General features: G+C 44.9%; 1 protein-coding gene across 3 annotated transcripts in view; it reads left to right on the top strand.

Moving 5' to 3' along the window:
* The window catches only part of SEC31A (SEC31 homolog A (S. cerevisiae)), a 44,509-nt gene extending 28,261 nt beyond the window's left edge, over positions 1 to 16,248 (top strand). Inside the window, exons 20-27 of one of the 3 annotated variants that reach the window (XM_010297020.1) lie at positions 1,125 to 1,217; positions 1,875 to 2,004; positions 2,881 to 3,237; positions 8,462 to 8,520; positions 10,688 to 10,960; positions 11,363 to 11,482; positions 14,507 to 14,578; positions 15,516 to 16,248. In XM_010297020.1, coding sequence (XP_010295322.1) covers positions 1,125 to 1,217; positions 1,875 to 2,004; positions 2,881 to 3,237; positions 8,462 to 8,520; positions 10,688 to 10,960; positions 11,363 to 11,482; positions 14,507 to 14,578; positions 15,516 to 15,695 — 1,284 coding nt within the window. In that variant the 3' untranslated portion in view covers positions 15,696 to 16,248. The remainder of the gene's footprint in view (positions 1 to 1,124; positions 1,218 to 1,874; positions 2,005 to 2,880; positions 3,238 to 8,461; positions 8,521 to 10,687; positions 10,961 to 11,362; positions 11,483 to 14,506; positions 14,579 to 15,515) is intronic. The other 2 variants (XM_010297021.1, XM_010297022.1) reach the window with 2 other exon arrangements.
* Positions 16,249 to 22,450: the final 6,202 nt, after the last annotated feature.

The raw sequence follows: 22,450 nt of genomic DNA on the forward strand, positions 1-22,450 counted from the left end.
GCAGGAAGGGCTTGAAGGAGACAGGTGTTATGTCAGAAAGGTGCCCAGTGGTATGCTGATAAACCAGAATGGAAAGAAATGTGTGTTTGACTTCCTTTTAAGAAAGTATGTACAGAGGGCTTGTTCAAGCTTGAGGCAGCCTTTGTTTAACTGCTGTCCCAAATAGGAACATGTACTTAAAACTTAGTTTCCTTTCAGCATAGGTTTTTTTGAACTTTTTTATCTGAAAAGAAACAGGCATGAAAGGGGATGGAAAAGTCTTTTAGATTACTCCAGTGATGAGTTATGTAGACATTAACAGTGGCTGTACAACGGACTGCACCGTTAGCCCAGCACTGCACAGGGTTAGAGACTGATTAGACTGAAACCAGCTGAACCAGCCAGGACTTCAAGGATGTAGCTTCCCCTCTGCTTGTGCTCAGGTGGGGTGTTGGACTCCAGACCCATTGCTGGGCAAGCACGCCCTCCCCTTGCTCAGGGATGTCACAGGCATAAGAAGTTCTTTGGTTTCTGTCCCCTCAGAAAGGTAGTAGTGGCCTTATGAAACTGAAGGGCTTTGGAGTCGCAAAGAAGGAAGACAGAGAAAAGGAGCTGTGGGAGACTGGCTAGGAAGCAATTAGCATGAAGATGTATGTTTGTGCATGTGCAAGAGCTGAATATCAGATTTTAACCTTTTTTAATTCATCTTAAGCTTGATTTAAACAGACTGCTGTTGTGTGAGGCAGGATGTTTGAATTTAACATGGAACTTGGGACTTCCAGCTGTGGTTAGTGATGCTCAGCGTCATGCAGTAGCCTGGGGGGAGCTTCTGCACTAGGAAAATATGATGAAAGAGGCAGACCTGGCTCACTGGCACGTGTAACACTGCGCTCACTCCACAGGCTGTTGTAGCTGCATCTCTGCTGTACTTCATCTTCATTCTGCAATTCACTTTGGCTCCAGTGCACAATGATTTTGTCTGTCTTGAATGCACTTACCCTTCTTCCTCTGAGATTTTATGGCTGTGTTACAAGTGCCAGCATGCATACCTTTATGTTCACTTCTTTGCATCTCATTTTGTGAAACCCTTTAGACTTTTTTTATTGTTTTGTTTTCCATGATTGGTATTTCTTTGTTCAATTCAGGTTAGAATTGCCCCTACTGTCACTACCTGGAGTAACAAAACTCCTACTGCCCTTCCCAGCCATCCTCCTGCAGGCTGTCCCTCTGACACACAGGTATAACCTTCATTATTCATCTCTGAGCCCCTGCTCCACCCTGATATGTCCCCTGGTGTAGTCTGTGTACTTGACAGTCTGGTATGGATAGGCAGAAGGAGCAGCTACCACGTACGCTCTGGTTTTGCTCCTTTGCATCTCACGTTACGTATTTTTTCACCAAAACCCAGATGAGCGGCTCTGGAAAGCCTTGAGTGGGAGCTCAGTGTGACCTGAGCTCCCCCAGCCCTTGCCCCACACATTATGAAGTGTGGTGATATTTTTCCTTTTCCTCTTTCCCATGGAAATTAGAAGCTTCAGAGTTAACGTTTAAGTCTTTCAGTTGAAAGCTGTGGATGGCAGGGTGCTCTTGGACTGCCTAAATAACAGGCAGCGCTGGCAAGGACCTCTTCCTTATGCAGGAAGGTATGTGCTGCTCTGCTGCTGCTGAAGTCACTGCACATACAGGCTGTGCTTTCAGTGTTACGCCGGGCGCCCTAAGGCACTGGAGTGGTTGGAGACGTTTGCCCCTGTGCTGGTGGCTCTTCCAGGGAATGTGGTTTCAGGCCTTGAAATGTGAACTGATCATTTTTGTAACAGTTCTGCTTCAGCACTGCATTACCCTTGCTGACTAAATTCTATCTGCCCCTACCCTTTTCCTGCAATCTTTTTTTACAGGGAGACAACCCACCTCCCCCAGGGTTTATCATTCCAGGTGCCGTTAACCCCAACATGCCACCACAGCAAGCCACATCATCCAATTACAGCATGTACTCTCAAGCAGGGGGCCGGACAACGTACCCGCAGAGTGAGTAGCGCAGCTCCTCTCTTCCTCCCAGCCAGGTGATGAGACCGCATTTACTTGGGGATAGGCAGCCCCCTCCTTGGGGTTGGGAGGATTCAGGCCAAGCCAGTCCCACATTTCTTGGGAGGGTGGGGGGGAAAACTCATGAGATGACATCTCAGGATTGTCATTTCTTGGTGGGGTCCAGGCATTAGGCACCCTCTGTCAGACACTTGTCTCCTCTGCTGAGTGGTATCTGCCCACAGATTAGGACTCCATGAAAATGGGAAAGGGGATGAGGAGAAAAGGGCAATAGTAGAAGTGAGTGAGGAAGGGTGCAGAGCACTGACGCACTCAAAGCAGGGGACTGAAAGTACAAGCACCAGGGAGGAAAAAATGGGCATTGATGGGCAGAGAAGAGGCAGTGAAGCTAGTGAAAGGCTGTGAGCTTGCATTTGCTCCCAGAGGCTGCTGTTCACTTCCTTGGCCTTGGCTTTCCCTTTGTGCAAACCTGGGGCAGGGGTTTCCCTTCCCTGAGGAGTACCATGAGGACTGCAGTGGTCCAGAAAACAGCCAGAGCGTCAGCATCCGTGTGCCCCAGCCCCACCCTGAGTGGCATGGTAGCTCTGGGCAGGAGAGTCTGTTGGGGGAGAATGGGAGTCCTTACAGCCAAGCAATCCTTTCTCTGGCTCCCCAGTCCCAGTGGCAGGCTGAGGTTTTGAGCAGTCCTGCAAGTGCAGGCAAAGTTGTGGGAGCCAGGATCTGGCTGGGCAGGTAAGTGGATTGCAGGGGAAGGGGCAAGAAGGAAGGAGAGTCAGGTGGAGAAGGAAGCAGAGGCAGATGAAACCTGCTCCTCTGTTATGAACTCACTGACTGAACATCTTTTCTCCCTATTTGTAGCGTATCAGGCCACGCAGCAATACTCTTGTGGAACAGGGGGACCAGCTCTCTATCAGCCTCAGCAGCCTATCGCTGTCCCTGCTTCAGCCTCTTACCCAAACCCTGCCCCTAACACCACCCCTTCCTACCTGCCATCTGCCCCTGCTCACCCTGTACCCTCTCTGTTGTACCCTGGGCAGCCTCAACCCTCCCCGACAAGCCTCAATCCCACCTCTTCCTTCCCTCTTCCTCCCTCTGGCGCATCCTTTCAGCATGGCAGGCCAGGACCTCCAGCAACTTCTGTGGCTTATGCATTACCTACTGGACCAACAGGTACTCTGCCTGCAACCAGTGACCTTCCTGCATCCCAGAGAACAGGTCTGCGCTTGGTTGGGGGGCAGACAGGGAGGGGAAGGGTTTTGCTTTATTACTCAGCACCTTTTCCTTGTGAATGCTCTGTACGAAGTTTGCTTGTGCTTAGAAATCAATTCAAAGCATTTCTAAAACACGTCATCTTCCTTATGCATCTGGCAATGATATGGCTATGTTGCTGCAGTGACCACTTGCTGAGCAGTGTGAGCAGTTTCTTTTTCTTGCAAGTCAGGCCTTGCCACAAACATGGAGCTTTTGTCTTGCCAAAGAAAGGGTGCTACAGCATTGTCTTGTTATGAGGTGGTTGTATACTGTGGATGGATGGTGTCAGTTTAAACTTTGAGGCTGGCACCAAAGCTTGCTATGTGGCTAGAGAGCAAAATACAAAAATGAGCAAGTTTTCCTAATCACTGCAGAGAAGATAATCCCAATTCTCCTCGCAGAACAATTTTGCAAATATAATTTGTCCCTGTGTCCGTGGTTTGTGAGTGGCATTTCAAGCCCAGGATTGGCAGTATATTTAATTCAAACAGCATTTTCTGTGGCATCAGCTCACTTCCATTATTTTTTCCTAACTGCTGGGGTTTACTGTAGCTGAGAATAAAAGATAATAACTTAAAAGATAATCAGAAGTGATTTAGAAGTGCTTTTACCTGTCTTTTTCCTGAATGTTAATCAAAAGCATGTGTGTGTGGCTGACATGTAAGAGCATGTTTGAGCACACGTGGTAAAGAGCATGCACTGACATGGGGCTTAATGTGTCCTTGTGACTGCCTGGACGTAACTGTTTGCTGTGGGACAGTGACTTCACTTGTGATAACAAACCTGTCTCTTCACTTAGCAGCCTGTGAAACAACAGCTTTGCATACGTCAGACTCTGCAGGAAGTATGAGCTGTCCTTTTCTAAACCTGGCCATAAACATACTTCACATCCAAGTGGTCCAGCTGGAGAGCCAAGGACCAGATCTGGGAAGTAGGGAGTGGAGGGAATATTTGGCAGGATTTGAGGGATGTTCCAGGGATGCTGACTCTGCTGACAGGCCCAAAGGACCCCACTATGACTCCTCTCTTTTAAACGTCTGTTGGGGTGATGCAGGGCAGAAAAGGCATATTGCCTTTGTCTTGACAGCAGTAGTCCTATGAGTAGGTGCTCCTGGCATCTGTGAGACTGGGAGCCCACACCTCTGATGGCATTGCCTTCACACACACACACTTGTGTTTTGGGGAGAAATTGTCTCTTGCTCTGTCAAAAAAAAAAAAACCAGAGGACTGGTGTAGGGCAGCCACCAGGGCTGTGAGGGGAGAAGAGGCCTTTTCCCTCCAACCTGCAGCCAGATTCGGTGTCCCCTGTTCTTGGACATGCTGTACCATGACCTTTCCTGATCTCATGTTACAGGGCATGTCAAACTTGTATCTCTAAGCTAGAGGAATTATTAAATTGGACAGAGGAAGAGGTGTTGGATAGGGTTCTAGGCCTTGGGTGTGAAGCAGTACATTATAATGCAGACTGCATAGCTTCTGCACCTCCAAATAAATGCAAGGAACAAGAAAATTGTTTTCTTATCCATTTTACTATTCTACTTGCGTCACTGGCAGGCACTTCAGATCTGTCACTTGCTAAGTTTCTTGCATTAACGGTGAAGTGACCTAGTCCATGTGGTGTGCTCAGAGTGGATGAAGCTCTGTACTCTGGACAATAGAAATTAGCATCATTAATGACAATACTGGTCAATTTGTAAAACTGAGTAATCCACATAGACAGTAGTCTAACACATCTTGCCTATGTCATTTTAATATAAGGGGAATTAAAGCAGTCGTTATCTGCATTGCCTTGCCATATTTCCTATCAAAATTAAAAGTTGTCCATACTAGGCTTTTTATAAGACTTTCTGAGAACTATCAGTGCTGCTTGTGTTTTTCCCAGCAGCTGTGGTGAGAAGGCAGCCAGTACAAAGCATCAAACCTTCAGGAACCCAAACTTAGGCATTATCTCTGATTCCTGACAAACACTAGCCTTGGGCTGAAATGCAGAGGTAGAGTCCAGGGCACAGTGAGGTGCCAAGGCCAGGTGGCTCATGCGTGTGGGCTCTTGGCTTGTAACTGCTGCCTGCAGCTGGAGAACTATGGAAAAAAGAGAAGAGGTTTCTGAAAAGCACACTCTGTCCTCTTCCAATTTTTAGATTATGCCTTTCAAAAAACACATAAGCAAGAAGGAAAAAACCCCCTTGCTTTGTAAATGCAGAAATGACAGTGTACATGCTTAATACGCTTAACCACCAACATACTTTCCAGAGTAGCTGCACTGCTTAGTGAATGATGCCTTGGCATGAGATCCCATAGAATCACAGAAATCTGCAGCCAGAAGTAGATTTCACCTGTAACTGTGAATGTTCCAGTGCAGAGCGTATAGTGATGCTGATCTTGGCTTTGAAGTGGTGTGCTTTTGTTTGTGGTGATGTAACCTGGGAACATCATGTTTCACTTTGCAAATGTGATTCATTTATAGGCAGGGGTAAGGGACGAAGGAAAAAAGATCTCCAATTTGAAGTCTTGAAAAGCACCTGACCTTTCAACTGGCTTGGATTTAAAGATGAACTTAAAGAAACAGTTCTATAAATATCTTCTGTTTTTTTGCAAGTGCATATAACATCAGTATGTTAAGCTGTTCTTAGGGCTCCAGTATGCAAGAAAAGCTCACATTTAATTTCATTTTCAAACTATCTCACTTTCTTTTGTGAAAGAAGGATCTTTGAACCTGCTTTCAAGTGAATTTCAGTTTTCAGAGTCTTGAATCACATTTGAAATCATGATAGAGCAATTCTGAGCTAAGGGAAGGGTTTGCACCAGAAGTATAAGCGCATCAGACCAATCCCAGGGACAGTTGTTCTCATCTCCAATGTTCCTCTTCTCTTTGAAATGGCAAAGACTTTATTGTCTGTGTTTTGCCATTTTGGATTTGTTGCTCAGTCTCAGCAGGCAATGTGTCTTTTCACATGGGTGTGTGAACATACTTTTTTTTTTTTTTGCTGGGCTGGATGCAGTTGAGAGTGCACCTTGATTTGGGAAAATACATGATGTCCACCTTGGAGTGAAGTGCTTTAAGCATTTCCTGAAAAGCTTTCTGGAATGGTAAACCAATGGTGAGAAGATTGTTGCTAAGAGGAATCGTCTGTCAGCTGCACTGGCTGGTAGCAATAGAAATATGAGAACACCAGAAGAGATAAGAATGTGGGCCAGGCCTCTGCAACATTTGTTAGAAACAACTAGAAAGACTGATTTATTGCATGGAAAGAGCAGCAGGCTTGTTTTCAGGGAAGGCAGACAAAAGTAATTCTAGAGGGTGGTTTGGACAAATGACTTGTGTCTAAACTGGCATTGTAGTGAGGTTAGGCATTTCTTCTCCTGACTTCTCATGCTGATGGAAACTAAATTGCTAATCAAAAATTACAGATCAATTGTTTTGTTATTTTTGAAGAAAATCTTTTTTAGTTCTCTTTGCATTTTATCTGCAGAAAGCCTACCAACTCAAGACCAGGCCTCTCCCTTTGCAGGTGAACTAGGTACCACCTAACCTGAAAATAAGTACAGCCACTACATGAAATTAATTGAACAGATATCAATAATGCATACATTCTTCAGAGAACATTAAGTGCAATGCTATTTGCCAATTACTTTAATCAAACCAATTTTTAATTCCTTAATTAAAACCAATAACATATCTGGAGTTTTTAACCACAGAAACAAATGCTGGTTTTCCCTTTTTTAAAGCAAATTATTCCAGGAAATTAACAGCAGTAAGTCTGGGAGATATTCTTAACGTGTTACCACTGTCAGCACTGCAGAAGTTAGATTTCCTATATCAGAAATACTTGGGGGTGTTTTGGATAGGGAGGAACAGAGGAGCCCCTGGGGCACATGGCTGTCAGGAGCTGGGGCACTGCCTTTGGTTAAAGAGAAAGCAGATGTGAAAGAGGTTTTTAATTGTTTTTATTTACCCCTTTTACATGCTCTATATGTGGAACTTGTTTAAGAAATCTCAGGAGCAAATGAAATTTCAGATAAATTGAGCAAATTCTGCAGTAAGCTCTGATTCTCTCATAAGCTCTGTTTAAGGTGAATTCATCATCTGCTAAGTGTGGTAAAAAAGTCCATTTACACTGTGGTAAAAAAGTCCATTGAGCAGGGATTTTGTTTTGTTGGCTTTTTGTGGCTTTGTGCAATAAATCCTGATTACTCAGTGAGGCCATGGTAATTCTGATATATAATGCTGTGGTCCCAATTAAATGTGCCCCATGCTGAAATAGGGAACTATTCCTAATACACTAATGTTAGTGTTGGCCTATAAATCTTGCAGCTGCGTGGAGCGTGCATTCTTGGAAGAGCAGAACATTTGGTACAGAATAACACCCCTGACTCTGAGTGAATCTGCTCAGACATCCTCTGTGCTTCCAGTTTCAAACAAATTGCCCTTGGTGCAAAAAGCTAAATTTTGCCACCTTGCTCCAGCAGCTCTGCTCTGCTTTTGGGACACAAAGCACCTATAAACATGCTGTAGCTGGCAGGGGAAACCTGGTTTTATGGCCCTTTTGTGTCTCCAGGGTGGCTGGGTGAATCTGTCCTGAAATGTTTAAGGCTCCTGTTGCCTCTTATGCCTCTTCTTTCTGTGTTGTGTTGCTGGGGAACATGTCTTAACTGTACACAATCGCAGCAGCAGCTCTTGGGAAATGGATGCAGCTTAATGGTGTTCTTACACATCCATGGTTTCTGACATCTCTGCTGCTGATTAATATTTATAATATAATGTTAAGGTGATCATGGGGAAAAAATGTTCAAAACAGGTTCTCATTTCTTCTCATATGATGGGAGAAATTTTCACCAGTAACTGAAGCTGTCTTCACATATACAGTCTGGAGCAGAACTCTGTTTTGGGCATGGTAGGCAACTGCCTGCCTTTTCAAATGGCGTATCTGCTCAAGGTTTGGTTTTTTTCCTGCATGAGAAGAAAAAGTTAATTATTAAAAAAAAAAATTGACTCTTGTCAAACTTGGACCACTTGGTCAAGACACCAAACCTACACAGTGGGTGCAGAGGCCAAAGGGTCTGATGTTGAGAGGCTCTGGCTGGCACAGGACACGTTCTGGCCCCCAGTGAAGGGCGGAGCAGCAGGCAGGTGAGGGCAGGCTCTGCCTCCTCCAAGGTACTTACAGTCTCTGTTTTCTTTCTGTCCCAGGGCCTCAGAATGGCTGGAATGACCCTCCTGCCCTGAACAGAGCTGCCAAGAAGAAGAAGGTACTCAAGGAAATCCTGTCTTGACACAATTGAGTGCTGACCACTTGAAAAGCAGTAATTTAAGATGCTCCTGGGAAACTCATTGGCAGGAGAAGGAAAAAGAAGGGTTAGCAACAAACAAAAGCTGCACCTTGTGAGCAGAAATGGCCCTTATGCCTCTCCAATATGCATTCTCTCTCTCAAAATATTTAAGCCTCTAAAGAGATAGTGGCTTTTTGCTAAACTTGTGGTTATTAATAACAACATTGATCCTGGTTTGAGGGAAGAAAATACCTCAGACTATTTTCATCTGCATAAAGCAGATGAGTTTTGCAGGAGATGATATGTGAAATGATGAGGCTGTGCAAAGTGTTATAGATTACTGACTTTGCTGGAGCTGAAAGCAATTTATCCTGATTAAGGGTCTGACCCTGAGAGATCTGCTGAGAGTAAGATAATTTTCGTGATAGACACAATGTAGTTTTGCAAAACAGATTTAGATTGTAGCAAGACAGAATAACTGGGGACACCTGGCACAGAGGAGAGTAAGCCTTTTCATCCCCTGGTGCTGCTCTCGTCTTGTGTATCTCCACAGCATTCAGTGTCATCCGCTGCTGTCTGAGCCTGGTGCGTTTGCGAAGCAAGTGTCAGTCTGGAGTGTGTAGTGTGGGGAGAAAAAAAGAGTTAGAGCAAGCAAGATAAGGTCTGGGTGAAGGCAGAAGTCTCCCTTACCCTTTGTGTTTTGTTCTCTGCAGTTCAATATTAAGACGCTTCTGGAAGATGGATAGGGGATGCTTTGTGTGTTCCTGACTGTCCTGGTTCTGGGACGTTTGTCATGCAGCAGCCAGCATGCTGCCTTCGGGGCTTCAGGCTCTTTAAGTAGAAGAAGGAAAGTTGTCAGTGAGAATAACTGCTGGCCTTGAGAGCTCAAGAAGTTGCCCTCTGCAGACGGGGTTTTTGCTACTGCTCTGTGTGTGTGTCATAGCCAGAATTTCTGCCATAGACAGGGCTTGAGGGTTGGCCCTCTTCTAAATGAGGGGTTGTGTTTGTTGCACTACCTGTTGGGGATTTAACAAACCTCTGTCAGAAATGTTTCTGTTTGTTTCCCTTATGCCCACTGTATGAAGAGGTGGCTTATGATATTATAAAATAACTAACCACATGGGCTATTGTAAAGTAAAAGAACTGTCTGGCATTTCAAGTCGCAGCATAACTTGCAACTGTGTTCCACCTAAGAACTTACCCACCACTCGAAAGTTTATTGCTGTGATTCATTGCTTTTATAACTGACTTTGGTGCTGGATTGGGAATATTTTTCTTACTGTCCCAAACCGCTAGCTTAATTCTGGCCTCATTCATTCATGGTAGCACTCAGGGTTCTGTAATCTTTCCTCTTTTCCATGCATGCCCAAAGAAATGTGCATATTCCCATGGGAGCTCTCTTTTGTTTGGATTCCTGTATGATGTGTGGCCAAGGCCAGTAGCTCATTCTGCTGTTTCTTCCCTCTACCAAATGTTTCTGAAACACCCCTGTGTAAAGACTGGCAGATGCTTAGGGATGAATCTGAAATGTGCTCATAATCTGTCTTAGTGCAAACCTGTTTGCCAGAAGCTTGAAAGGCTTTCAGAAGCTTTATTGGTCCGTGTTGCTAGCTGTGACCTATGTACCGCATGGACAAAAACGTACCCTTTAAAATGAGACACAAAAATCTAAATATAGTGACCCAATAGTAAGAATAGAAGTAGGTGTGAGTTAGAAGATTTGTACTAATGAAAACTGTTAGTGCTGGTCTGCCAAACCTCAGTTTTTTGCCCTTCGTAGAAGGAGAATGGCTCTGACTTGAGGTTGCTGCAGTCAACTCTTGTGGCCAGGGGCAGGCTCGGCAGACTGCTGCTGCCCTGTGCAGGCAGGACAGCAGGCAGAGCACACAGGACTGGAAACACTGGAGGACATTATTGCCCTGGGGCGCTTCTTACTGTGCAGCTGCTGCCAGAGGAATGGGTTTGCTTAGCCAGACTGAAATCATGTATTGCCTGTCCCCGTTACTTTTATATCCTGGGAGCTCAGCACTCTGCTTGGCAGAGCTCTCAATTGCTGCGGGTTGGGAAGTCTGTAGGAGATGAGTGTTGTGTGCTTCTGCTTGCAGCAGCCATGACAGCATAAATGCACTGTTTGTTTTTTCCCCAGGTCCCTGATAACTTCCTGCCTCCAGTTCCCATCACTTCTCCCATCATGAACCCACTGGCAGATCCACAGTCTCAGATGCAGCAGCCTCCAGCTCCAGCACCACCCACTGGCACACCCAGCTTCCAGCCTCTGCAACTCCCCACAGGGCAGCCGGTGCTGCAGGGTGGCTACCTGCCTGCTCCCCAGCCACTGGGGCCATGCATCATGCCACCCACTGTTTCCAAACCCAGTACAGAGGGGGCCCCTGGGGCCCCAATTGGCAATGCCATCCAGGTAACGTAGCCCCAGCATGGCATAGTTTTGGTTTGTACATGGGCAGAGCCTTGCAGGCTGGGATCCTGTTGGCCAGGCATTTCTTGTACCTCCAAAGTGTACTGCAGGGTTTTTAGTCACTAGCTTTGCACCATGCTGGTATTTTTCTACTGTAATCTCCACCTAAACGCTGCCTGTTTGCAGTTAATACTCTAGTTAGTATGGGCCAACAAGCTGCTTCCTTCTGCAACTTCACAGCTCTTTCAGAGGGAGCAACAGCAGATGCTGATAATGTCACCTCCACACACCTACAGGAAGAAAGAAGAGTTGTGCCAAGCTGGCTAATAATGCCACTTGGTTTAGTTGAAAACAACATGTGGCCACAGTGACCTGGAAAATCCTCACCTGCTCCCTGTTTCTCAGCATGTGCAGGCACTGCCAACAGAGAAAATTACCAAGAAGCCCATCCCTGAGGAGCACCTTATTCTGAAGACGACATTTGAAGCTCTTATCCAGAGGTGCCTGCTGTCTGCCTCCGATCCGGTAGGTCTCTGCGATGTTCCCAGAGTACCTGTGTGTTTAGGTGAATGCACTGGTACCTGCAGCACAGTTAGCCATGACAGCCCCTCCTGAGATGGCTTTTTCCTTCTAAAGGCTGCTTTGAGCAACCACAAGCAATGCATAGAAAAGCCATATGCACATAGGATGTGGCAGTCTGGGGCCAGAGCACAGCCCAGCTGCCCGAGCACTTTCACTCTGGTCCTTATAGCCCACAGCATGGGCAGAGTATGATGGTGGTGCTTTTGGGCAGGGGATTAATCTGTTGCAGCCCCCTCTGCTGCTCTCTTCTAAGGAGGAGGTTGGAATTGGTTACAGTTAAGGTTTTGATGTTGATGGTTAAAAATAAATAAAATTAAAAATTCTAAAACCTTTAGAAAGGGCTGTCCTTCCTTATGTCACGTGATTACTGTGGAGGCGTGCCCTGTACATTTCCTTAACTGCTGTTTATAATCCAGAGCAGGAAGCAGTCAGTATTATGCCAGGTCTGAGCCAAGGCTCACATACACGAACGAGTACATGCATCAGATTTTGATCTGTGATTTGTGATTTCTGATAACAGACTCATTTCAAAAGGAAACACTGGGTAGTAGGGAGTAAAAGGTTGAGCTTTAACATGACCACTGGAGCTGGATAGGCAAAACATCTCCTGTGACAGTCAGTACTTTGTAAATAAGCCATCCATCTCAAAGCTTCTCATTTATTTCCAGTAGTCAGTAAAGAACACTCTATCCCTCCCAAAGCCCAGATGCTGACTGTTAAGCTCATGCCTGCCACATGCTGAAAGGTGGATGATGAAGACAGGCTGGTGGTGTGCAGAGGGCTTTGTGCGCTAAATGTGCTCGGTCAGCAGCACAGACTCACACTCCTGTTACGGTGACAGGGAGCTGAGCTGCCTGAGGGCTCTGTGGCAGTGGCTGCAGGAGTATATTGGGCGTTTGCTGTCAGTTCTGTCTGCTGTACAGTTTCACCTGGCTCTGTAGTTTAGACTTGACATTTGCATATATGTACTCCTTATTTTCCCAGTGGGTCTCAACCCAGCAGTTTCAGGGTGGACATGCCCACGCGTTCCTTTACAGAAGCTTTTTGAGGCCATAGACCTTTCTTTGGACAGACCTCATAAGGTTCAGTAGCATTCAGTCCCTCAAAACCCTTTCTTTAAAGGATATGCTGTACAGTGCAGAGATAGAAGTCATATACTGCATGGACCCTTTGAACTTTTCTTCCTCTGAGTGCCCCTTCTCCCAGACATAAAAAGGAGGCAAAAGCATTCAGTTCATATCTGCTCCCAGGGATTGCTTTTCTGCTCTGCCAACATATTTTGCTTGCTTCCTGTTAAGTGTCTCTGATTTTTCTGAGGTAGAGCAAGTGTTTCTGGCACGTAGCACTGAGACACACCACCCTGACTGTATACATCAGTTATCGTCGGAACAAACACAGACACTACTCAATTATTACATTCTGAAGGGGGGAAAATGGGAACAGGAAGCAAAGAGTGAGAAGAACAACCAGTTTGCACTTTTTCCACCTAATTTCCTTTGGCTGGAAAGATGCCTTGCTGTTTACTAAACACAATTTATTCCTTTTTGCCCTAGTTGGCTATCTGTAAAATTAAAACAGCATGTATGCATTTTCACAGGTTTTGAAACAAATGTTCCAAAGTCATGTATCTCTCTGAGTTAGCCAGTCCAAAAGAATTAGCCAGTTTCTTATCTGCTGCTCCTGGGGGCACTTTTTTCTTACTTGTCTCAGTTCCTTGACAACTATGTTGAGGGGTTTTCCACACGTGGCCTGAGATCCATGTGCTGTGTTCTCCTTTATGCCCTTTGCCATCCAAACAGCTTTCCCTAATTTCTAGCACAACAGGCAGCCACCAGTCTGTCTTTACCCCTGAGCTAGAGCATTCCCATAGGCTTTATTTTCTCTCTTGGCAATTATTTAATCCTGGGAACATTTTCCAGTTGCCAGGGGAAATGGCACTAGCCTAAGTGAAGAGGGATTGATGTACGTAATGATTTAGAAGGAAGTTCCGTTACTCTCGTGCGCTGATGCCACTTCTGCTGTTGACTGCCTTCTTTTTTGTGCTTCTGTAATTGTCACCTTGATGCTTTATTTTATTATTTTATTATTCTGGATTAAAATCTTCAATTTCTGTGGCTGGTTGTTTTTAAAAAAAAAAAGGGGGGGGGGGGTAAAAAACAATTTTTCCCCTACTAAAAAAAAAAAGGGGGGGGGGGATAAAAATGCATTTGTCCATCAGCTGCTGTGGCACTCCAGGTGGAATATACTGGGGTTATTTTAAGAGCCTTTGGTGGCAAAATAATTCAACGCATCAATAGGTGGTTTACTTTTATATAAAATCATGGAAGTACAAAGGATCTGTAAGGACAGTTTGGGTTAGGCTATTAGTTTTTCTGTTGACAGTAAAAACTTAGAAACTTCTGGTTTTACTCATTACATAATGAAAAACAGTTTGTCATAAATGGTGGCTGAGTTGTATGTACTTAGACTTCAGTGACTGCATGTGCCCTCAAGCTCTCATTGACATTGCTGGATGCTTGATTCCAGTAATAACTTTATCCAGCTATCATCATGCTTTGCCAGTGAGCCACAGAAAAAAAATTTGTGCTGCAACTCAGAATTCTGTCACTTTCCATATCAGCTATAACTGTGGGTTTTGCAAATGACCAGTGGCTTATGAGATGCACCTCTACAGTTTACTATTCTTCTATAGTAAACTGTAGAAGTACAGCTTACTATTCTCTATACTCTGTAGTATACTCTATACTCAGTAGAGCAGTTAACATGTGGAGAACTACAGTCATATCATGTGGTCTTTCCTAGCAAAACTGGGGGAGAAGAGTACAGAGCAAAGAATTCAAATGATGTGTTAGGAAAATGTTGTTGAGAAAGGAATTTCATGTGCTGCGTGGACCTCTTTGCAATGATACCAGATCAATACGGTGTTCTTAAAATCGCTGTGGTTTAATGTATTTATTTCTCTTGCAGCAAACCAAGAGGAAACTAGATGATGCAAATAAACGCCTGGAGTTTCTATATGACAAACTTAGGGAACAGACAGTAAGTTCTGTTTTACTACTACCTGCACACTCCCCACACCCCCCCCAAATATTGCAGGTATGGCCAAGAACTAGTGTGGACCCCTCTGCAATATGTAGCAGGTGCTTGTTCTTTGGAAGCATGCTTCAAGTCCATTTATTGTGTTTTTTCATGCAGTTCCCAGAAACGGCTAGGTAGAGTGCTTGGCCCCAAGTACCTGTGCAGACTTCAGAGTTTGAGAGTAATGTCATGAGTTTTATAGTGCTGTGCATGGACTGTGCTGAGCCAAAGAGCAGAGCTCCTTACAATGAATGCATCAGGAGAGTCCCTGTCCCCAGCAGCTGGCACAATGAGCCAACACAGCAAGTTTGCCTCCTCCCAGCAGGAAGTGACACGCATGCAGCCTGGCCTCAAAAAAACCCTGGAAGATTTAGCTGTTGGAGGCTCAGTGACTTCACTGGAAGGCAGGTGTGCAAGCACTTTTGAAGACTTCATGATTTTTCTAAAGCCTGTCAGGAAGTCTGTGGCAGAATAAAGGATTGGGCTTAGATCTCTTAGCACCTTAGAATTAGAGTGGTCTAATCCTGTCATTGTCAGGCCATCTTTGCTGAGCAATTAACTTTACCCCAAAGGCATAAAAGCTTGGTAGGTTTTTCATGTGCCACAGTCTGTCACTGCAGGTCTCCCACCTCAGGGAATTGCATCCAGAGGCTGGCAGTGAAGGCTTGCAGGGCTTTGCACTACTGCAGAGAAGGTATGTTCTGGTTGAAGTCTGCTGTTAGACTTTGCAGTGACTGTTCCCAGTGTGGGGCAGCTCTGAAGATGGCTGTCTTTAAAGAAAGGAACTAATTGCTGCACCTTCCTGAGGGCCAAATGGTGTACTTGAGATTTCTGTTTTTCACTAGTGTATGCACTGTTTTTTCTTTCTGCTGACCTGCCTTGTCTGGCTTCCTTGCAGCTCTCTCCAACCATCATTAGTGGTTTGCACAACATTGTGAAAAGCATCGAAACCCGCAACTACCAGGAAGGACTGAACATCCACACACACATAGTCAGCACCAGCAACTTCAGCGAGACCTCTGCTTTCATGCCTGTTCTGAAAGTTGTCCTCACCCAGGCCAATAAGCTGGGTGTCTGAAGTAACCCTGCATTTGCAAAGCCTTGATGGTTGCTTTTCCAAAGAAGTGCATTTCTACAGCAAGCATGCAGGAAACGGACCAAATGCTAGTCCTTACGGCATGTTGTGGTAGAGCACTGACAAATGGCATTATATTCTCCCTGCAAAATACTTCATTCTAGGAGGGCTGTGGAGCCCTGGTGCTTTTTATTTTAATCTTTTTCCCATCCCTACTGATTCTTGTCTACAAATAGTATATTTAATGGATGATGCCCCATATTGTCAATTTTTAGATGCATGTTGTACTGCTAAACAGTGGCTTTTAATAATAGGTATATGTATTAAAACTACAAGATAAGTTGTATATCAGACCCTAAAACAGATTATTCCTTTCCACCCCACTGTACCTTATCCACCAGATTAAAGAGTCTGATCATATTATAACTGTATTTGGTCTTTCATTTTATGAAGCTGCTTGCAGTTTTGTTATTACAATTTACATGTTAAATAGCTTTAATTTTGCACTGGGGCAAATGGGCAAAATAAAGGTTAATGTGGTATTTTCAATAAATGTTAATTTATTAAAATGTGTCTTTACAAAGTGCAACTTAAGAGGTTTTGAACCTAGAGTACAGTGGGGCGGCTTTCTGTTGAGGATATTTTTTTCCTCAGTGCTCATCACTAAAAGCTCTATTTAACTTTTCTACTGAGAGATTTACATTTCAAGGAAAGGTTTAACAAGGATTCTGAACACTTCTGTGTATATTTTTAAAAGCAAAGAGTGAAAATAATGCAGAGTGGTTTAAGTGACCCATACAGAGATGTGGCTATTTAGTGTGTAAACAAGGTGCAAATTGTTTCCTGCAGTCCCCTGAACGTGGAGATTGCTGCCTCTGCCATACTGCATACACTGTGAGGGCATGCTGTGCTGTGAAATTGCAAGCATGCTTCTGCTGGCCATTAGCAATTTGGGCTGGGCAAGTTTTGCACCACACTGTCCTTTCCTGTGGCACAGTTGGCGTTAGCTTTTAAGTTTTAAAAATTTGCAACAGCATGCCACGAATAGCAAGTATGTCTAGGAAGAACAGCAGTTGGAAGAAATGTCCAGATTTTAAAAAAAAGGCAGTTTTGCCTGAAAACTACATAAATATTGGTGCCTGTGGACTGTAGATTTGACAAATATACTGCAAGAAATACTATAAATAACAATGCAAATCATTGTGACTTTAACTTATCAGTTTCAGATTTGTCAGGCAAAACAGTTCCATTCCTCTGACAAAATTGAGCTTAATTTTATTTCCTTTCCAGCATTTTCTGACCAAGCTTTCATAATTGGCGAACATAAAGGATCATTTTGGAGTTGCCTTGTTTCAGGAGTTTAAAAAAAAACAATTGCAGTAATTTTCTTCCCCTTATAATCTAGGTTACAGGTTTCTAAGCAGTGTTATAAGTAGATTGTATTCTGCTCCTGTCATTCAGAAGGTTTGCAGGTATCCTTCTTTTATTCATCCATGCCATTAATAAAAACTCCTTGCCCAGCAGGGTCTTGTATTGGCTGAATCACATAAAAAATGTGAACTATGTTAATGCTGCCAGAAACTGGTAATAAGGAAATGGTAGTCTACCCCAGTGGGAAAAACACTGAGGTCACCAGCCCTACTCCTGATTGCTGGGATGACATTATCTAGCAAATACTTTGGAGCACCTCCTGACCCAGATGGGAATGGTTAACAGCTTGGTGTGCTCCACCTTTCCTCCCCAGGGACTGCTTTCTGCAAGCTTGGAATGAAATGCTGGGGCCCTGTGCATAGGGAGGGCAGGAGGAAAGGGGCTGCACGGAAGCAGGTATGTTGCCATGGGCAGCAAAAGCAGAATTCAGACAGCTTAGTACCCCAGGGTCTCTGCACATGTGGAAGGGGCTGCTGCACTGAACTTGCACTGTATTGATGCCTCAGAAAACTGGGCATGGTCAGGCCAGAGAAACACAGACCCTTGTGTCTTGATTCATGGTAGGAAAGAACATATTCGAAGGTAAACAGGAATTAAAAAAGGTAGGGTGAAAAGCAGATGTGCTGGACTGGCCTGATGTCTCTGACACATGGTTCACCAAGGAAAGGAAAGCAAAAGAGAATCTCAGTACTTCAGGACCAAGCTAGTGAAATGGGAGGTACTGTGAGAAGGCTAGAAGGGGAATAATTCAGAAGCTGGTTTTGCATATGCTCTCAGCAAGTGTTTTTGGGAGTACTCCTGGACAAGAAGCAGGAGTGCTGACAAGTGGCATCTGTGAAGGACATGCAGATGGTCTGTAGTTTGTGAAGCTGGCTATTTCTGGCTGTAACAACTGGGGAGACTGAGAGCAGTGGCAGAAGTGGGATGCACTCTGGTAGGTGCAGTGTGCAGGGTTGTGGACAAAAGCATTGCTGTAAACTGAAGGCTCAGAAGTTGGGAATAAGAGGAGCAGCAGGACCTGAGAGGATTAGCTGGGAACAGCTCCTCAGGATGATGTGGGTTTGTAAAAGCCAAGGAATGCTTAATGGCATTGCACAAGCCTTCCTGAGACTTCCATCCGTGTAAAGATGCCAAGTGACAAGGGACTCAGCAAGACATACAGATGTCAGGGACTGAAGAGAATGTTTGACAGAAGAGACTAAATAAACTTTACTTGTTCCCTAGTGAAGAGCACAAAGGGAATCAGGTTGACTGGAACTGAAGAGCAGTGTTAGCATGAGAACAAATGTGGTATGAGCTGGCCACAATTAAATTTGATCTGGAAATTGAAGTGGTCAAAAATGAGACCACAGGATCAGAGAGAAACACGGGGGTTTTCTGAGGTGAGAGTGTCTTTGGGTACTGTGATGTTGCACCACTGGCCTGGACACTGTACATCAACAACAGAGTAATCTCACTCTTCTCGCTAAAAGGAAAGCTATCCTCTGCCTCGGCCATCCTCAGGAGCTCAGGGCTGGAAAACTGCACTGCCCAAGTGCGTAACAGGAATGGATGCAAAAATCTGCTACTTCTCTCCTGAGAGCAGCTGAGATGAATAATAGTGGTTAATCAGTTATGCTGCCGTCTGTTCATATCTTCAAGGAATGCCAAGCAATTAGCCACCCATCTGATGTTATAAATGCAAATGGCCATCTTCATTTACAGAAGGCAATGAAGCCCTGCCAATTTGCACTGGTAAAAGAATTTGGCCCCAAATAGCCTAATTTTGATCTCTCCAAGTGAGAAGAGATTTATTCTATGGCATTAACACCAACCAAGCTACTCCTCTTTGCAGCCCTCCAAGGCTGCAGAATTCTAAGGAAAAGGAATGGAAGGAAATTCAAAGATGTAATCTGCAGCAGCATGGGTGTTGTCCAATGGCATCTGACACAGGGAGGTATCTTGCTACTCCAGCTGTCGCCATCCAGGCAAAAGCACCAGTAGGAGAGTTTGTGGGAAAGGGCAGCGTTAAGGCCGTTCTCTGCTGCTGCCGAGGCAAATCGTTGGGGATGTAACGGGCAGTACTGCAGAGCAGGCTGACTATGGGCAGAACGTCTAAGTACATGAGTGAAAACCTTTTCCTGCCTGTAAAGCTCTGTAATGGATTTACCTTGTTTTTGCTGGCAGAAGCCCAAGGTCAGCATTAGACATGAATGTTGGAGATGATTGTCTTTTAATCACTGAAGCATTTCTAGCTTGTGCGATGTTTACATCAGATTTGTTCTGTGTTGTGCTTTTTGGCTAACATACTTCCCTAACATACAGATTGGGAATGTGGGTTTAGTGTTCAGTAACCGGTTTGTTCTCTGCCCAGAAGGGAACATATGCTAGACTGACTGGGCTATTGAGACAGAAGGGAGGAGGGTCTTGGTGCCACAGCTGTTTCCTCCTAAAGCTATGGAGGGTAGGGGGCATGTTTTGGGAAGCATGGCAGAAACAGCATACAGAGAGCAGCACCACTCCCAGGAGTCTTGCAGGCTCCCCTCAGCTTCATCCTCACCACCATGTTGGACTTTTGCTTCAGCAGCACAAACCCCACCGTGTCATTAGCCTGGCTGGAGACTCTGTTATGTCTGAGAGGGGGAAAAAAAGGAGTCCCTAGGTCAGATAGTCCCTAGGTCCCCTGCCCCCCGCCCCTGACCCCATCTGTGATCCCACATAGCTCCGCGTGCACTAAGGGCTCACTGTTCTGATCTGCATTAAGCGTCCGTTGTAAAGACAGGGCAGCATGTATAGAGCCAGGCATGGCTCAAAGCTAAAGGGAAAAACAGGTTTATATGGCCAAATGTCTTCCATCAACAGATCCTGCCTCCCCTGCAGGGGATGCTGAGCATTCTATGGGGTGCCTAGTGCCGAGCTAAGTCGCTCAGCCTTGAACAAGAGCCAAGGCCACTGTCAGAGTATACTGAGGAGTATAATAAATAATGTACTGATAACAGGAACAGTTTCAACATGTCCAGTCCTAAATAGGGAAGCTCAGGGTAATCCTCCAGCCTTGACTCATTGTATGCTGAATTGGTCATTCCCATGCTTCCTCTGCCAGTCCTGCTGATCAGACAGATACATCACCAAACGGCCAGGCAGGATGTATGCATACATGTAATGCAACTCTCACTCAAAAGAGGCTAAACCAATTAAAATTCCTATGAGCTTTAGAGCTGCAAGTTAGCCAGAAAAGCATCTAATTAAGAGAGGATTCATTAAGAAGCACCCTAAAAAAGCAACTGCAACTGACCTCACCAGTAAGTCCGTGCCTGCCTGGACAGCACGAAGAAGACTTCTTGGGAACCTGTTGCTCAATTTCTCTGCCAGGTACACAAGAAGCACTTCAATACATAAATATTGAGCATGTAATTTTTGTCCCTCTGATGTCTTAGGCTTTGTATTCTTCTTTACCACTTAAGGCCTTCATTTGAACAATGCTTTGGGGTCATTATTTCATTTTTCATGTCAAAAGAAAAGAAAAAAAAAGGCCACTCTTGTCAACATTTTAAATAGCTCTGTGCTGAAATGTGATGGTAACAGGCTGCAGCAGCAATATAATGATACTCACTTTGTTCTCATTAACTGTTCGCTAACTTTCATCATCGCTGCCCTCTTTCTTTCTATCAGGTGGAGAATTCTAGAAGAATGTTTAAAATATATTAAAAACAATCTTGCATTTAATTATATACTCTCTGCTGATTCACTTGCCTCAAGATGTGTAGTTAGTAACTAATTAGCACAGCAGACTAATATGCTTTGTACTAATATTACTCATAAAGCCACTCTCTACATACAGGTCACCTGGACCACAGCTAAATGTCAGGGGCCTCTTGCACCTGCACAGAAAAGGCATTATCACAGCAGAGGTGGCCAAATGCAGTGAGCAGACGGGGACACACAACAGTGGAAAGTCCAGCTGGGATTGCCAGCAAAGGCAAGATGTGCAGCGAAGAGGAACTTTTCTCTCCAAACACTGCCTTGAGTTCTCATTTCCAGCATGTCTGCAGTTACTACACCTTCACCATTAAGTTCAGCAGACAAACTCAACTGGAAACTTCTAGATTTCTAAACTACACTCAGGCATTTTTTTTCAGACTTGCACATCATTTGCTTTTAAAAATACGAAGTTGTTCTCATGTTAACACTGCTCTTTAGTCCAAATCAACCCGATTCCCTTTCTGCTCCTCACTAGGTGAACAAGCAAAGTTTATTTAGTGTCTTCCTGTTAAACAGCCTCTTCAGTTCCCAAACTTCCTGGAGTGTTTTTACTGAGAAACTCTCTGTTTGCATTTGTTGCTGGTTTGGTTGCATGTCCTCAGGTTTCTTCTCTAGGCAAGTCTGGCACACTGAATGTTTTCCATTATTATTTTTTACCATGGGAAATAGGACTCAGATTTGCAAAGTCTTTTCTTTGCATCTCAGCGTACTAGCAAGATCTTAGCCCAGCAGTCCGGATCTCTGTCTGTGGCATGTAGTCTTGACATCACGATCTATGTAGCTAGGAAGCTTTTTAAAAGAGAGGAGATGCTCTCACAGCATCATGTCCCAAGATGTGCAGCTGCCCACAGCCACTGCAGCAATCCTGGGGCAAACACTGATGCTGTCATTGAAGTGCCACTGCCTGAGCAGTGATTTCTGGGGTCAGGGGAACAGTGATGGGATCCACTCATAAGGAACAGCACTGTGCAACCACACTCTCAGAGAGGTGACTTTGGTCTGACTTGTGCTTCATCTGCTCCTCCACTGGGACCAGCAACTCCATGAGCAGCAGGGACCCCTCTGGTCCCAGGTGGGCTGGATGCAGGATGATGTCCCCCTTCCAGTTTTGCTGCTGCACTTGACAAGCTTTCTCTGCATGTGACCAGCTTTGCTAGGACAGGGTATGAGGCCTTTTCCTTCACAGAAGATATCCGACAGTGTCACCCTAAGCATCAGCACTCCCCACACCCAGAGGACATCCGGCCATAACAGTATATTTGTCATGTCATCTTTGTTCACCGGCTTCCCATGCTGTGTTGGCTATGAAACGTACAGTATTGTGTGCAAAGGTAACATCGCACTAATGCACGCTGCTGGCAGAGGGAGCCTTCATGGATGCAGTGACTCAGTGATCAGTGATCAGTGACTGAAATTAGTTGGAAATCTCATAAAGCAGTTTCCATGTGTGTTTGCCTCTTGCCAGGGTGGCAGGAATGTTTGTGGAAGGTAGCTGCTAGGTTTCAGCACCACTTGCATCTGTGTGAGCGTACAAGACTAACATCTATCCCATGCCATGCTTCAATAGCCTGCAGAAGCCAGGTCAG

Source organism: Phaethon lepturus, unplaced genomic scaffold, assembly GCF_000687285.1.
Source record: "Phaethon lepturus isolate BGI_N335 unplaced genomic scaffold, ASM68728v1 scaffold49461, whole genome shotgun sequence".
Lineage (NCBI taxonomy): Eukaryota > Metazoa > Chordata > Aves > Phaethontiformes > Phaethontidae > Phaethon > Phaethon lepturus.